The sequence below is a fragment of the Ovis aries genome, chromosome 6 (genome assembly GCF_016772045.2).
Source record: "Ovis aries strain OAR_USU_Benz2616 breed Rambouillet chromosome 6, ARS-UI_Ramb_v3.0, whole genome shotgun sequence".
Lineage (NCBI taxonomy): Eukaryota > Metazoa > Chordata > Mammalia > Artiodactyla > Bovidae > Ovis > Ovis aries.
In genome coordinates, this window is record NC_056059.1 from 112,524,295 (window position 1) to 112,542,092 (window position 17,798).

At 45.0% G+C, this 17,798-nt stretch overlaps 1 protein-coding gene across 13 annotated transcripts in view; it reads right to left on the reverse strand.

The window, feature by feature from the left end:
- Window positions 1-1,127: 1,127 nt before the first annotated feature.
- Window positions 1,128-17,798, reverse strand: part of LDB2 (LIM domain binding 2) — a 468,402-nt gene continuing 451,731 nt past the window's right edge. The window contains exons 6-9 of one of the 13 annotated variants that reach the window (XM_060417462.1): window positions 12,729-12,852; window positions 8,429-8,574; window positions 5,644-5,783; window positions 1,128-2,753 (exon numbers count right to left, since the gene is read on the reverse strand). In XM_060417462.1, coding sequence (XP_060273445.1) covers window positions 5,679-5,783; window positions 8,429-8,574; window positions 12,729-12,852 — 375 coding nt within the window. In that variant the 3' untranslated portion in view covers window positions 1,128-2,753; window positions 5,644-5,678. Of the gene's footprint in view, window positions 5,784-8,422; window positions 8,575-12,728; window positions 12,853-17,798 lie in introns of all 13 variants that reach the window. The other 12 variants (XM_060417458.1, XM_060417459.1, XM_012180398.4 and 9 more) reach the window with 12 other exon arrangements.

Below are 17,798 nucleotides of genomic sequence, written 5' to 3' on the forward strand. Positions count from 1 at the left end.
CTTATTCTGAAGTTACTGCCTCCCACACCCCCTCGGGGTGGCCCCAGCCAATGACTGACCGGTACAGGTGTACAGAAATCTTGCAGCTGAGTTGCGAGGGTTAGATAGCTCTGTGCCCCAAGCCTTCCCCTGCACCATGGACCAGGCTCAGGAAGTGAGCTTCCTGAGTTTGCAGCTTTCCTAGCTCTTTCCTCTTCTCCATCTTCGCCTCTCCACTCCCTTAAAGATTTGTTTTTTTTTTTTTTAAACTGAAGAAGACCCCCTCAGTAACTCTGTGCTCTGAATTCTGGTGCCAGGTTCTGCTTCCGGGAATCTCAACCTAAGAGACACACTCTCCCTTCTCTTCTCTTTTTCAAGCCCCTCTTTTCCAGAACTGGCTGAGATGATCTAGTACTATGGCCTGGCACTTTATACACACCCAATGAATGCTAACAGATTTCTTCTCTCATCTTCCTCATTCGAACAGAGTAGACAAATGTGACGAAAGTTCTTGAAACCCAAAGTCCTCAAATGAGTTTTCCATAATCTGTGTATAATAAGCTTTTTAGAAAAATAGGCAAGTGAGAGCACTGATTTATAAAAAATGGGGAGATGAAGGCCTTCTTGGTGGAGCTGTGAGGATTAGCTAAAAAAAAAAAGGCTCCTCTGTCCATGGAATTCTCCAGGCAAGAATACTGGAGTGGGTTGCCATTCCCTTCTCCAGGGGATCTTCTTGACCCAGGGATAGAATCTGGGTATCCTGCATTACAGACAGATTCTTCACTGTCTGAGCTCTCGGGGAAGCCCGAAGTAATGTCTGTGGACCTTAAACTGAGATGTTTGGTACAGAGTAAGTGCTCAGTGAGTGGAAGCCTCTGCCCTTGTATTTGACCAGCCATTGGGAGCCAGGCCAACCCTTGCTTTCCAATCCCCGTGTCTGTGGCCAGCAGAGTGCCCAGCACAGAGAAGGCATCCCTGTGTTTGCCCAAGTCAACTGCAGCGAGTGTGGAAGGAACTGTACTTTGTAAAGATGAGCCGTTTCACAGTCCCACTCCATGTGGGATTTGGGTCATAAATCCATGCTCAGTACTTCTCATCATCGTGGGCAGATTTCTCTGCCAGGATCACAGATACGCAGACTCATTTGCTTTGGTCGTTAACACAGTTTTATTATTGGCACACTTATCAGTAAAGCATACATAAAATACAGCTGTTTTATAACACACGAGCCACTGTGTCTTTACATGTATAGAGGAACATATTAATATGCGAATGGAAAAATTAGTTCTTTTATAAAGTTTCACATAAATACACTGGGATTGCCCCCAAAGAAAAGTCCCCATAAAAGAACCAGGCGAGGGCTTTACAAAATATTATACAGGAAATATACTATGAAGAGAAACAACAGTCAACTCAGATACACTAAAAAAAAAAGAAACCCAGAAGTTTCAGATTTATTAAACTGCCCACAAAATTAATGGATTACATGGCTTGAAAATATTTGGATCAACAGCAATTTTACAAATGAATACATTCTCAAGGGGCCAGGTGCCTTTCTTTACGTAAAAATCTGCCTTGGTATCTCTGATGACAAAAAGACATTTCTTGTTTCTGCACTCGGGCTCGACTGAACCAACTCGGGCTCGAGGACCAATTGACATTAGCTTGGCCATAAATTACCCTGCTGGGCCCTCTTCGCTGTTACCCAAAGAAAGAAAAGGTGAAGGAGAGAGAGAGAAAAAAAAAAAGGTACGTTTAAATTACTTTTCAAAAGCGGATTTTTTTTCCTTTTCTTTTTTTACTGAAACAAGAAACTCTCAGATGCAAGTCAAAAAGCAGAAAATATTTTACAATATTAAAAAGTCATCTGTAGTTGGATTCGGCATAGAATGGGATCCTGAGCACTGAGGGTTTACTGACAATATGGCCTTCGTTGGACGGTTGGATGCGGGGTTGGCGAAAGGAAATTAACAAACATGGCTCAAACTGAGCCAGGAGAAGCGCTAGCATTTGCTCTTGTTTTAGTTATGATCAGTGCCAGTATCTGTGTTACCTGCGAAGGCCTCCAGGGAGGGGTCATGGAAGTTTATTTGGAATGGTCCTCTCAATTTAAAATGAAAAAAAAAAAAAGGAAGAAAGAAACTCAGATCATTGTGGTTTAGAAATCGGTATTTGCGTGGCAAAGTTTTAACGTCTTGCTCCTTCCTCTCCTGCAAGTAAGGATCTGAAATAGTGAGCGTGACCCACGGGGGCTATGGACAGTGGATTCTGGAGCCGGTCACTCTTACTGGGAAGCCTGGGGCGGGGGGTTCTCTGATTTGGTCTCTTGAGTGGCCGGAGGTTTACTGTTCCATGGGCTGCTGTTCCCCAGGGCGGGTGAATTGGTGAAGTCTTCCTCGTCGTCCATGCCGTTGGCCGCATCATACTGCGTGTTTTCTAATCTAGTGATTAGCCTTTCGTCCTCGTCCCCAAACTCACCTCCCATCAGAGTTGGCTCTCCTACCACCATCACATCCTGTGAACAGCAGCTGACATTATTACAGGGAACCTTGGGAGAGAGAAGCCCCTTAAAACACTAGCGGGAGGAGGCGCTGGGGGACCTGGGTCAGACACACCGTGTCCTGTACACCGGGGTCAAGTCTCAGTGTCGGGGGGGCCAAGACGCATATTGGATTTCTACAGGAAATAAACATCGCCTCCTGACGGGAAACAACCACGCGAGTTTATGTCCTTAGTGTGCAGCCTGACACCGGAGAACGAGCAATGCTAGCAATCTGCAGAAATAAAAAAATGGATTTTTCAAAATTAAAAAAATCCACGCTTTGCAACCTGCCGACACTGGGGACTCTTGAGAGGGCAGTGGGCGCTGTGTGAGGCCTCAGAAACGCCACCACTTTTACTGAGGGTCTCGGGACGGCTTTGCCAACTACTGAGAATAGCGGCCAACGCCGGGGAGGAGGCGGTTCTGCCACCTTCACGCAACTCATTCCAAATGGCATCTTCTCTGTCCCAAGGACGGTATACATTTTAATTGAAGACAGATCTCTCTTTTTTCCTACTCAGCCAGGCCCTTTTATGCAGCCAACATCCTTGACATTCTGCTACTTAATTATGGTAATTAATTTAGGTAAAGTTTTCGATAAAAACAATGTTCACACTGATTTGACAATTTGCATAGCTAATTAAGTCATTAGCAAAAACCTGCTGATTGCCAACAAGCCCTGAATTTACCATCTGTTATTCCATGGTGCCTGTCACCTATCCCCACACAGGCAACCCCACCACCAATCTGGGCAGTAAAGAGAACTAGTCTGTCCAGCTGGTGCCATTAAAGGAAGATGAAGAGAACTAATGATAATTATATCGATGAAGCTGGTCATCATCAGAGATGGAAGCGTGCAAGAAGAATCCATCTAATCACTCCTTTAAGTACAAACTGTCCTTCCATGCAAACAAGGAAGGCACCTCCTAGAGCTGGGAGCTTGGCAGAGGCCACTGCTGCAGAGGCTTGAGGACAGGGGAGAGAAAGCCTACCCAAGGCATGGCTCTGGCCTCCGTATTCCAAGGGGGCCTTATGGGCCCAGTGGCTGACTTGGGCATGGCACAGGGCATCCGTCAGGTGAATCCTGCTCTGCTAACTCTGAGCAACAATCTACTTAAGAGTGCCTGACTGCCCTCGACCTCGGCTGAAGCTGAAACATCAGGGCCAGCCAGATGCTTTTGGAGATGTAAGTAAGCATTTGCTGATACAGGTGCGAATTTGCCTTGACAACTGGGCAAATGCTCTTTCCACTGGGGCAAGAGAGGCTGCCTGAGGCAGTCTATGAGTGGAACACTGCCTGTGGTCGGGAGAAAGGTCCAGCTGTCCCTCCAGGACCCTTCTCAAATTTTGAAGGTGCCCACTGAACTAATCCCTTTGTGGCCATCTGGTTTGTTTTGGAATGGAAAACCTTGTTTGTCTGATAGATCGATTCCCCTCAAATTAGAGGGAAGATAATCAATAGGTTTCACAATGTGTTTTCAGACTAATCACTCTTGTGAATTGATAACAAGGATGTTAAAGAGAAATGTCTCAGATGAAGTAAATGGCTCAAAGGTGACCTGAGTAGACTCAGCCATCGGGGTGCCAGTGGGGTATTCAACTGTGAGTCCCTAAGAACGTCCTTATGATGCCACCAGGAGCTAGATGTTACACTGATTTCTAAGAGCCTCACAAGGACTCTTGAAATGAGATGTAAAATAGACACAGACTTTGAGTGTCAAGAAAGCCGATGGGACGTTAAATGGAATGGGGCTTCCACCCGACCCCTTTGGGTGTTGGGGATACCAAAAGGGCCCCTTCATTGCAGGCCCTCAGGAGACTGTGCTTACAGTCAGGAGCAAAGGCAGGAGGCAAGGCCAGGTTAAGATGTGGCAGAGAGCCACACGAGGGTGAACCCCAGCTCGTGACCTGTGTGCAGTGCCCTTTGAAGGGCTGGGAAAACACATGCATTTGGTGTCACAGGGCAGGAGAAGAATGTTAGAGCCAACGCATGGGTCTGCATTAGCACTGCGAGTCCAAGGTCAGCGAGAGAGGCTGGGGGAATGGGAGGAAGTAGCATAATTTGGAAACAGAAGAAGCCGATTTAAACGTGATAGTAGCCAAGAAGTTCCCAACACTCCAGATGCCTTCACTGTATCAGCAAACAACAGCCATTCTAGAAAAGTCCTCCAAAAACAGTGATTTGAATCTCTTCAAATGGGGCTCATACAGGCTCATAGTATGTTTGGGGTATCTTTGTTCCAGGAACAACCGGAAAAGATGCCCAGGCATAGATATTTTTGAGTATCTGAAATTTCAGAGAGATGCCACGTTTGCCTTACTGATTATAAAACATATCTTTAGCCAGATGCATAATTGTGGGTGTACGTATGTGAGTGTGTGTGCACACGTGTGCCTGTGTGAGTGATGACTAGACGGCAAGTTATAATTAGACAGATGTGTGCTAAGGACTTTGTATGCACCTAGAGGCTTGAGGACAGTTACACAGTTATGCACAGGACTCTAGCTGGCTCTGCTAAACCTCCAGGCTAGCACATGGGTTCTCCACTCAGGTGGGCTTGACTTGCTATCTTCGCAAAATGGATGGAGACATAAGGCACGTTTTGCGTGCATGCTCAGTCACTTCACTTGTGTCCAGCTCTTTGCAACCCCGTGGACTAGAGCCCACCAGGCTCCTCTGTCCATGGGATTCTCCAGGCAAGAATACTGGATTGGGTTGCCATGCCCACCTCCAGGGGATCTTCCCAACCCAGGGATCAAAGCTTCATCTCTCTTGTCTCCCGCATAGTCAGCTGAGTTCTTTACCACTAGCACCACCTGGGAAGCCCAATGCACATTTGGGGCTTCTTGTAACGGGGGGTGTGGCATCACTTTCCCCACACCCCCACATCTTTAAAAATCCCCCCGACCCCACATCATTCAACATCCACAGTGAGAGCTGAACTTCCTGCCCTGTCTTGTGGGACCCCCCCAAGGCGATATGGGTCCACCTGAGAGTAACCCGTGTGGTCTCAACTCCCCACGAGGCAGATCCCTCTGCTCCTTGCTGGAGGCCCTGGGATGCCACCAGTTGGTGCCCGTGTTACCTCTTCTCCCTAAGCCCCCGAGCAAGGACCACCAACCTCTGAGGACGGGAAGGGACTCCTTTCAGGGCCCCTCAATGCTTCTCCTTAAACTGGCCAGCAGGGGTCACTGCTGTGGACTGACACAGGTCTCCATCCCTCCCAGGGTTGAGGCTGCGGTTCAGGGTCGCTCCTAGCCCCTGCTCATGGAGTGAGAAGCAGAAGCCGAGCATTAAACCTGAGCCCTTGCTGGACATACATGCTGCCGTCCGGCGCTGGGCGGACCACAGCCGTGGCCGTGGTAACACGTCCCCCCTGTCCGTGCCTTCAGACAGGGCAGCTAAGGCCAACAAGTGGCATTTCTAGTTAAACAGGAATGGGGTGTGGGTGATTCAGGACACACAAAAGATGTGATCCTTACAAGCCAGTCAGTGCTTATCATCTGACATCCAACCAGCTGGGGGACCTGCAGAAATGGACACGTTTGCCTAAACTGGATGACTTCCCTGTTTCTCTCAGCCATTTGTAAGTTTCACTTAATGAAAACATCCTTCATTGCATGGTGAGGATACTGCTAACATTCTTCTTGCACTTTCTAATGGTGCCTTGCTTTTGTCAGAAGGGTCTTAACTCATTAAAGACCCACTCAACACAGGCATCTTCCAGCAAAATGCGATGGTTGGTTGGGAGGACAAGAATGTAATGGAGTAGAAAAAGTCAGGTGTTCTTTAAAAAACATTGCAATGCTTCTGACTAGGCCAGGTATGTGAAAATACACGGACAGGTAGCTGCTATTCTGTACCCATGGCAGACATCACTAATGGATGGCCAACCACACCTAGTTCAGGCTCGGAATCTTTCTGGACACTCTACCCTGTGAGTTGACCCCAGGAGACTGAGTTGGCAGGAGAGAAGCAACCTCTTCATCGTCCCTCCTTTAGACAGTGAGCTCGTCAATGATGGAGTTTGGGCATCTTTTGGTCTTGGTTTTTTTTTTTTAAATTTGTATCTTGGGATTATCACTGCCTGGTATAGTATAGGGCACACAATAGGAGCTCAGAAAATGCTTGATGAACCACTCTGAATTCTTGCAGTCCCTGTGCCTTTAAGTAGCTACGTCAGAGTTCCAGAAATCTCTGGAATGTACTTTCAATTGTTTATGGAAATTAACAACCTTTAGTTTCTAAAACTCTTGGATTAAATTAATGAATAGGCTACTTATGTATGCTTTGGGGGCTGGTTTATTTACATCTGGCCATTTTTTTTTCTATGCATTTTCCATTTAACTAAGCAGCAGTGGGTATAACTTATTGGCACCTTAATAAGAAGACTGCTTTTCTCCTTTGATTTCCACCCCCCTCACTCTTCAGGGATGATAGCCCAGTTAAAAACAGAGGTGGCTCTGGTACTATCTAAAGACTGAAATTCCTAATGCTCTTAAAATTAAAATGACACCTATCCCACAGGCTGGCCACTCTCTCATGACTCTTTCTTTTCAATGTACTGGGGAATGGCAACCGTACCCTCTGTCTATGGAGGACAGGAGGAGAGGCCAGGTAATTCTCCGATACACTGATGGGATTGGGTTTAGCCGAAGAGAACTGACCAATGGGACGTGGGGGCAAGTGGGTGGGGGGACAGATTTGAAAGCCACACTTAGAAGTAAGCAGAGAATGTTCTGGAAAGGATGGTCCACTGTCACATGGACAGGAGACACAGCAGGATCAGAGCCTGAAGGAGAAGGACCACAGCCCAAGAGTGAGAAAGAGGGGAAAGGTAAAAACAAAACAAAACAAAACAAAAAAACCAAAAAACTGCATTGGAGGTGGAGGGAGCCTACGAGAAAGGACACACTCTCAAAGACACAGGATCTAGAGGGCGCCTCTGAGGCACCACGAGAATCCCCGGGTTGGAAGGAAGGACAGTCGAGAGCCTGCTGGGGTGATGTACCAAGGGCCGCAGAGAAGGAAAACCCACAGGCCACTGAAGAGGCAAGACGTGCTTCAAGGAACGTGAGAACTTATCAGTAAAAGCGGTAAGCGGTCTAATTCTGGGATGAGGAATTCAATGTCCAGAAGGAATCAGGAAAAAGGGAGAGGATTGGGGAAGAAATCAAGAAGAGAGGAAGAAAGGTCCCATCTGCCAGGTTTGCCCTTCTGGGGACACCTTCGGCTTTCAGTCTCAGAGTTCAAAGAAGCCCCCTTCTGAGAGGCCCATTTCCTTTGTCAAGACCCTCAACTGAGAGAAAAGGGTCAAGATGTCAAGAGAGTTCAGACCAAACCTGGGGCTGAACCTCCCTCTAAGCTAATGAAACAGGGAAAGCGAAATCCAGTGAGCTGCACTGGCCTTGAGTTAATTACCTGAGTCTTAAAATAAGAGGAGATGCTCACGTCTCGGGGTGGGGGGGGCGGTTTGGGGACAATCAAATGACAATCTGGAGTCTGAGTGCCCGGAGCTAGCTTTCCAGTGGAACACAGGGTCCCAGCGATGGTGCCCAGAGCCCCTTATCTGCCACCAGGCTCATCACTCAGTGATATTTTAATTAAACCTTAGGTGACATATCTCCTGTCTGCGACTCTGACGGCATTTTCATTCCTGTCCCGCTGCAGCACAGACTCTGTGTATTGCTTTCTAGTTCCCAGTTTGCAGGGGCTGGTTTTCAGGACAGAGTCCTCCCCCTTCCTCCCAATTCCTGTCCCTGCCTTCCCCTTCCCCCACCCCACCTCCCGCCCGCCGGGCGCAGAAGGTCTTTGCAGCTAAGAGTCTTTTCCGCAGGCCCCCCTGGAATTGGGAGACGGTAAAGGCAGGAATTGCCGCCTAAAAGGAAAGCGAGACTTACAGGTACCTGACTGGACAGACTCAGGTTGGCAGCCGTGGTCTTCTTCTTGCTGCTGGTGCTGTTGGCAGCGTTCCCTGCGCTGCTGTTGGAGGTGCTGCTCGTGGAGTTTTTCCTTTTCCTCCGTTTGGTTGTCGGTTGCCTTGTGGGTTCTGCTGCAATATGGAGAATGCAAGGAGGATCAGTTCCCGGGCAACCCACCAGGGTCCCTCCAGTGACGCCGCTTTTGTAAACTGAAAAGAGTAGGCTATTGACATTTTTTCCCCATTTCTTTTAACTTGACAAAACCCAAAAGGAGAAAACTGATGGTCGAGTTTTAGCACGAAATGATGGAAACTCTTTTCTTTAACGTGTCTATAAAGCGATTTGCATTTAATTGTTCTTTCTGGTTTCATCTCTATGTCGTTCGCTCAGTCATGTCCCACTCTTTGTGACCCCATGGACTGTAGCCCACCAGGCTCCTCTGTCCCTGGGATTCTCCAGGCAAGAACACTAAAGTGAGTTGCCATTTCCTACCCCAGGGGATCTTTCTGCCCCAGGGATTGAACCTGAGTCTCCCTCTTCTGCATTGGTGGGTGGATTCTTTACCGCCAGCACCACCTTGGAAGCCCCTCTATATGTCTGGACTCTATCAGTAAGTCTTAGGGGTGGGTTATACCACTATCACAGTTTGAACTTAAAATATTATTACCATTATGAATTTTGAGAAAAATATTTTATGGCCTACCTTCTTTTTATAATAAAAAGAGAGCTCTGAGGATCTGCCTGCAGTGCAGGAGACCTGGGTTTGATCCCTGGGTTGGAAAGATCCTCTGGAGAAGAAAATGGCAACCCACTCCAGTATTCTGGCCTGGAGAATTCCATGGAATGTACAGTCCATGGGGTTGCAAAGAGTTGGACACGACTGAGCGACTTTCAAACTAGTCACACTGAGATTCCTAGGGAGCCTCCAAGGCCTGAGAAAAGTGTGTTTGTGTGTGTGTGTGTGCACACACACACGTGTGCCCTCAGTTGTGTCTGAGCCTTTGTGACCCCTTGGGCTGCAGCCCACCAGGCTCCTCTGGAATTTTCCAGAATACTGGAATACTGGAGTGGGTTGCTATTTCCTACTCCAGGGATCTTCCCCACCCAGAGATGAAACTTGTAACTCTTACATTGGCGGGTGGATTCTTTACCACTAGCAGCGCCACCTGTATGAATTTAGTTAAATTAGGGACCCAGTGAGTAACAGCAGCACCTACTGGCCAAGTGTCATATTGCAGCCAAGTTCTATTGCACCTTGAAATAAATGCTGGAGTAAAAAGAAGTGTCCATCCAACCAGCCATTGATGTAGAACTTATGGATGGATTCCCAAGCTCAGGAGAAATGCCCATGGTTTGCACCCTGGTGTTTAAAGGATGCAACTAACTTGAAAATTCCTGGGGGGAAATGTCTTAATATGCTATAATCAATATTTTAATGAAAGGAAACTAGACCTCTTCCAGAAGGTTTAGAAATAGAAAAAAAAAATTTTTTTTTTTGAACATGAAGGATGAGGCAAGATCTTATTGGAAGTGTACAGACTTATGGAAATGTGTAGTAAGAAGAATTTCATTTATTTATTATGCATTATGAGCATGACTCAATGTTTTCATATTTCTGATATTTTGGGTCATTATTTTATATTCATAGCAACTCTATTAGTTAGGTGCTATATAATCTTTGTTTTGAGAATGAGAAACTTCCAGAAGCCTGTTCCAGGCCCTTACTAAATGAACTGGAAATGGTATGTAAGAGCTAACCCTATTCTAGGTCCAACCCTGATGGGAAGAGGGTAAGCTAGGGCTGTATTGGAACTAAGTGAGGTGACCTTTGGCATTTTCTTGAAACATTTTTGCTGCTTCTATTGGACGATGGGGTGAGTTTGTTTTAAGGCTCATTTCAAAGACTACTGGGTCCATCATGTTATTCCTGACTTTTGATGAAGAAGTAGAAGGTTTCTATTTATACACTATTTTTTCTTTCATAAATATTTTCGTCTTAATGTCTGAAGATATTCGTCGACAGAGGCCTAACATTCCTATCCATGGAGAGTCATGGTGCTTATTCTGAAGGTTATGGAAACTGGGAAACAGAATTGTTCCAACTTAGGCAGCTGGAGGTGAGTTGAGTGGTACAGTCTAAAGTTAGGCGAATACCCCAGTTTCCCCTGACCAGCGTCTTCTTCCTTTGACATGAAATCTGCTGCTTTTTATATAAAAAAATTAATTGTATTTTTAATGGAATTTTGGGAAAATATGCCTAAAATGTTGGCTCTGGGTGGCTCCTACTGCCTGTACGTGGCTGTAGGAATGCAGTCATGAACTGAAGACATAAAAACGTATTGTGACATAGGTCTCCATTGATTAGCCCTGCACTAACTCTGGCAAGCTCTACTTTAAATCTCAGGCCTATTATATCAAACGGAAATAACAAGAAATATCTCACACCTCACAACAACCCTAGTGAAGATTCAATAAAAAAATTAAGAAAGGTCTGAGAGACTGTGATTTGTGACTGTTTTCACACAGTGCTGTAAGCAGAGTGGCTTGGCCAGTGCCTGGTATCTCGTAGGGGCTCAATAAATAGTTGTTGAGTTAATGACTGAATTAATCTATAATATACGAATTATGGGGCTTCCCTGGTGGCTCAGATGGTAAAGAATCTGCCTGCAATGCAGGAGACCCCTGTTCAATCCCTGGGTCAGGAAGATCCCCTGGAGAAGGGAAAGGCAACCCACTCCAGTATTCTTGCCTGGAGAATTCCATGGACGGAGGAGCCTGGTGGGTGACAGTCCAAGGGGTCTCAAAGAGTTAGAGATGACTGAATGACTAACACACACACACACACGCACACACACACACACACGTCATATGAATTATGTGTGCATACATCAGGAAATAGAAGTTTTCAAGATCTGTAGTGAGTGAAATTTTTCCCCCATAAAACCCTATTGATATTGAAAGAGAAAATAAGGCCAATTTAAGCGCATTTAATATCTTTGAAAAACAATGTTCTAAATGTTGAAAACTCCCCTAAGATGGGGATGCAACTATTCTATGTAAAGTAATGCTCATTTCCCCAGCTTTCTAAACATGTACTTGATTATATTGACTATATCCTGTTTATTTAAAACCCCTGGCCAATTACCAGTGGAAGGTGACCATTATATTTCATGATTCAGAAAGCTATGTGCCTCATGTTAATAATTACTCTTCATAAAAACAATTTTTAGCGAACGGATACATTTTGCTTTTATGATCAATGAGGCTCAGCACACGCCTGGGAGTGAAATGTATTAGATAGAAAGACAATTAATGATGACTTGAAGCAGTAATTTCAGAACCCCAGCAGGAGACTACAGTATCTAAACTGCATCCTAGGGAAGTGAGAGAAACGGGGTCTTTTATGTATTCTTTTCATGATCAGAGTACCCTTTGATATTATGTATCTTTAAAAATAGGGCAAAACTTTCTCCCTCCTTCCATCCCTTTTTTCTTCCATCTATTCCTTTCCCCCTCCCTCCCTTCCTTCTTTTTCTCTTCTGCCTATCCCCCCATTCTTCCTTTCTTCTTCCTTGACCCCCTTTCTTTTAGTAATTTCTGCTGCTGCTGCTGCTAAGTCGCTTCAGTCGTGTCCGACTCTGTGTGACCCCATAGACGGCAGCCCACCAGGCTCCCCCATCCCTGGGATTCTCCAGGCAAGAGCACTGGAGTAGGTTGCCATTTCCTTCTCCAGTGCATGAAAGGGAAAAGTGAAAGTGAAGTCGCTCAGTCGTGTCCGACTCTTCTTGACCCCATGGACTGTAGCCTACCAGGCTCCTCTGTCCATGGAATTTTCCAGGCGAGAGTACTGGAGTGGCGTGCCATTGCCTTCTCCGTAGTAATATCTACCATTCCTCAAAGGACAAAGAAAACTAAAGTAAGCCATCCGTGGTCACCAGTCTTGTCCAGTGGAACGACCACTGGCCTGGGAGATAGTGAACCTTGATTCTCATCTTGGCTTTATCAGCATCTTCTCAGTAACATTAAAGAAATCAATTTCCTTCTGTGAGTTTCAGGTCCTCCTAAATCTAGCAAGTGAGGAGACTGTGGAGCATGGCCACCACACAGAGGAAGGATGCTTGCCCTTCACCAACTCAGTGTCTTTGGATCCAACACCAGGGTCAGAACATCCCTTATAAACTACTTTGCCTGATACATTTATAATCACTCCCTTTTCCTATCCCTTCATCCCCAGAAGAAGCCTCGGAAAAAGTACGTAGATGGAAAGTGAAGAGCGAGGTCGTACCTGGCGGTGCCACCATCCGCTGCCACTTCTGAAACAAGCAGGTCTTCAGGCAGTCCCGCGGACTGAGGTTGTAAGTTTTATGTCTGGACATCAGTTCTTGCATTGGCTCCAGTATTACACACAACTGCAAGGAGTTCAAAGACAGGTGTTTCACTACTTGATAATATTATTTGCAATAAATGATATTTACAGTCAGAATCCATTTCGAAGCTTAAAGACACTTTTCTTCCCTCCTGCCCCCTCCAACACCATTTTAAATTTTTTTCTGTATAAGTGTGGAGGAAAAGAAATATTACCAACACTTGATAATGCTCACTCTCTTTACTATCATTTATAATATCATAATACAGCTGAGTGTGATTTATACACACACACACACACATTTCCCCACATATTCTATACTGATGGTTGGGTGGATATACGCAGTACTATTCTGAAATGACATGATTTTCTCTGGTTAAAGAAAAAAGCTCTTTCATATTAGCACAGCATGCTCAGATTTCTACTCTAGCTTCTGTTGTTTTTTCCGTTTGCATAACCACACACTGTGAGTTACAATGGCAGTTTATGTAGATTTTGTGGCAGTGAAGGCATCATTCAAGCATTTGAGAACAAAGTGGTAACTTCAGGTACGTTTTTTAATCCTGATTTTTATAAAAAACTGTGATGAACATGACTTCATTTTTATCCATGGACTCATTTGTATTTTACACAAGATGTGAAAATTGGTAATGTATACTCCCACATATATTCATTGTGGAGTTTTTGCTCTGGTTCTGTACGTAGTCACCCTTCTTGCTTCCTTGAGTTAGACCTTTCAGCTCTACTGCAGTCCAAGACATCTGATGACAAAGATTAATGAATGAAACAAGAAGGTAAATCCAGTTAGGATTGCCCTGGGTTTTTCTGAATTCCTTCTCAGCTGGAAGCTTATCAGAACACTGCTGCACTGAGAGGGCTGTTGCTAAGAAGGCAAAGACCACAACCTGGAACGACGCATCCACTGCTGTTGCAACAATAGCAACATGAACATTGGCAATGCACCTGTGCATGCCTGCTAAGTCGCTTCGGTCGTGTTCGACTCTTCGTGACCCCAAGGACTGCAGCCCGCCAGGCTCCTCTGTCCATGGGATTCTCCAGGCAAGAATACCGCAGTGGGTTGCCATGCCCTCCTCCAGGGGATCTTTCCCACCCAGGGATTGAACCTGCAGCACTTACATCTCCTGCACTGGCAGGCGGGTTCTTTACTACTAGTGCCACCCAGAAAGCCCTGGCAATGTACCTACCTGTGTGAAAAGACATCATTTTATGATGAAAGACAGACATTCAATCTCTGCCTTCATCCGCCCATCTTTTTTACTACCCCTTTCCCTTCTGCCCTGTCTCATCTGAGTATTTCCCTAGAGGCCACACTTCTTATTGCTCACTGGGTTCCCTCAACCGGGAATTCTTCCCTCCTCTCTTCCTGGTTTATGCCCACTCATCCTTGAAGGCAGAATCCCTTCTTCTGTTTCGCCCTCCTCCCCAGGACTGTGCACTTCTTCCCATGTGGGCTGAGCTGAATACCTCTCCAGCTCTCCATAAGCACACAGCTCTTTCTGCTCTATGAACTTATTTACATTTTGTAACCACAGCTTCCAACTCTCTTCTCCACTTGACCTTGAACTCTTTGAATGCTGAAATGAGACTATGCCTTTTATCTCTGTGTTCCTAGACTTGGCTCAAATGAATGGATGTATTGAAAGAGTGTTTCTCAGAAAGACTGGAGGACCTTTCTATGCCAATGTTCCTCAAAGTCTAAGGCACACTTCTATCAAAATCAGATGAGTTGATTGTTAAAAATGCAGACTTCTGGGCTCTGCCCTTTCTGTTTTATTGATTCTGGAGGTGGGGCCCTGAATCTGCATTTAAAAAAAGCATTCCCTCATCTAATTCTGATAAGTATTACCCAAAGCTGAGAGCACTGCCCTGCAAATGCTGGGTTTTAGCAGAGATAAATACAGAAGCAAGTCACGCACAGATCTCCAAGGGTTTTCTGCTCAAATTTCCTTCTCTTTTCACCGTCCCCACCCCACTTTCCCTCTTCTCAAGTCTAAGCATGATAATAAAAATTGTCATCATCTAGAAAAATACCTTAGCCCTTCCTAGCTATCAATGATCTAAGCCAAAACCATCAACCCCACTCAAGGGCCAGCTGTAATCTCCTTGCATTTGCAGTTTCTTCAGGAAAAGAGACTAAGATTTCAAAGCTTGAGCAACACAGGTACAGTGTGATTCAAAGAGTCAAAGTCACTAGTGCATCAGGCTGCAAAGTAATGAGATCTGGGTTAGTTCCGATCCATCTTCAATTTGCCTATCTTCTTGTTTACTTGAGAGTCCTTTTTGAAAACTTTTTGAAACAATAGACTGGTTCCAAATTGGGACAGGAGTACATCAAGGCTGTATACTGTCACCCTGCTTATTTAACTTATATGCAGAGTACATCATGAGAAATGCCGGGCTGGATGAAGCACAAGCTGGAATCAAGATTGCTGGGAGAAATATCAATAACCTCAGATATGTAGATGACACCATACTTATGGCAAAAAGTGAAGAAGAACTAAAGAGCCTCTTGATGAAAGTCAAAGAGGAGAGTGAAAATGTTGACTTAAAACACAACATTCAAAAAACCAAGATCATGGCATCTGGTCCCATCACTTCCTGGCAAATACATGGGAAAACAATGGAAACAGTAAGAAACTTTATTTTCTTGGGCCCCAAAATCACTGCAGATGGTGACTGTAGTCATGAAATTAAAAGACGCTTGCTTCTTGGAAGAAAAGTTACGACCAACCTAAACAGCATATTAAAAAGCAGAGACATTACTTTGCCAACAAAGGTCCATCTAGTCAAAGGTATGGTTTGTCCAGTAGTCATGTATAGATGTGAGAGTTGGACTATAAAGAAAGCTTAGCGCTGAAGAATTGATACTTTTGAACTGTGGTGTTGAAGGCTCTTGAGAGTCCCTTGGACTACAAAGAGGTCAAACCAGTCCATCCTAAAGGAAATCAGTCCTGAATATTCATTGGAGGGACTGACGCTGAGGCTGAAACTCCAATACTTTGACCACCTGATGGAAAGAACTGACTCATTGGAGAAAACTCTGATGCTGGGAAAGATTGGAGGGAGAAGGGGACGACAGAGGATGAGATGTTTAGATGGCATCACCGACTTGATGGACATGAATTTGAGCGAGCTCCAAGAGTTGGTGATGGACAGGGAGGCCTGATGTGCTGCAGTCCATAGGGTCACAAAGAGTCAGACATGACTGAGTGACTGAACTGAACTGAACTTGACACCTAAAATGTTAATAAAGAAAAACCTGTGAAAGAAGGAGGGTTCCTATACATTTAAGTCCATATTCCAGTGTGTTTTCCTCTACTAAGAATTCTTTACTGGAAATCAAAATATGTGTGCAAATTACAGACACTCTCAGGTCTTCCCTTGTCACTCATAGCAAACACAGTGAAAGGTTCCACATCCTCTCGCCACATAGAGATAAGACTGCATTATCCATCAAAGAACTACTATTAGCTTCAGACAGGGTCAGAAGATATTTGGATCTATTATTAAGTTAGAACAGTTAAGAAAAGCTTTCAGAGAAATTCTAAGGACTGGGGAAAGTTTTTCTTTTAATTAAAAAATGTTGTAAAGATTTTAAAACCATTTCCTTGTGGTCAATTCCCATTCTCGAGAAATTGATTTACAGTGGTTATAAAATTTCATGGATGGAGTGGAACAAACATGGACTTAAAAACGGAGAGGTCTAGCTATAATCTTATGCTTGGCTGAAACACGTAATAATGCTGGCACTCGGTTTCATCTGTAAAACCATACATATCTTGGATATTTGAAAAAGTTGAGATGATATGCCTTGACACATAAGTTCAACAAACAGTAGATATGATCATATATTAACAAGCACAGCACACATTGCAAACAAAGCACATTTCTATTACGTTAAATCAACAATTTATTGAATTTCCTCCTAAATTTCAGGCACTCTGCTTAGGACATAACTATGAGAATGATTGGAGAAGGCAATGACACCTCACTCCAATACTCTTGCCTGGAAAATCCCATGGACAGAGGAGCCTGGTAGGCTGCAGTCCATGGGGTCGGTAAGCGTAGGACATGACTGAAGCGACTTAGCAGCAGCAGCAGCATGAGAATAATACAATCTCGGTCCCCAAAATTCAGTCCCTTAAAAATGATTTTAAGTATATTAAGAACACTGTCCTATGTTTGCACTTCAAGCTGCTTAGAAAATCACATCTTCCTGAAGCAGATAGTTTCATGATTACAAATTAGATGGCAAATATTTTTATTATATGACCAGTTACCTATGTGGACTTAGAATGGGTTGTCAGCGTTGAACATGCTAAGAAATGGAAGAGTTGCATTTATCGTGAGAACTCAGGAGCTCATTTTCTCTTTCTTTTCCCCCCTTTCCTCCTGGGTTTTTGGGCAACACTTCTTTCAGGTGCTAATCCTCAGGATTTATCCCTTCCCCTTTCATGTAAAAATATCTTCCCATCGCTGTAACTCATCCCAAAGGAATTTGCATCTCTGAATACTAATCAGGAATTCCCAAAGCCATTTTTCTTCTAGCGGAGGAGTACCAGGCTGGAGAGGCAGCGCGCACCGCCCCTTATTCATGTATGCAAATAAGCCTCCCGCTCTGGGAGCCGAGCGGCGCCTCTGCCCGGCTGCGTGCTGTAGGTGGCAGAACTAACTCAGACAAAAGCCTCCCTCTCAGGCAGCAAGCCAGTGCATCTTGGCAACAGCAGAAGCCTGAGGCCTTATGGAATGAGATCGGGAAGATGGTTCGTTGAGTAGGTTGAGGCAGTCACTCGCTAAATCCTTCCGGAGCCAGGATTCCTATTCTCCTTGAGGTCTCAGACCCCCTTGAGGATCTGGTGAAGGCTATGCAGCCCGTCTTCCAAATTTTGCACAAAATATTTGGAGGTTTATAAACTCTCTTATATTCCCATCCGTTGTCTGTAGGTAAAGAGTCCCCTGTTAGTAATA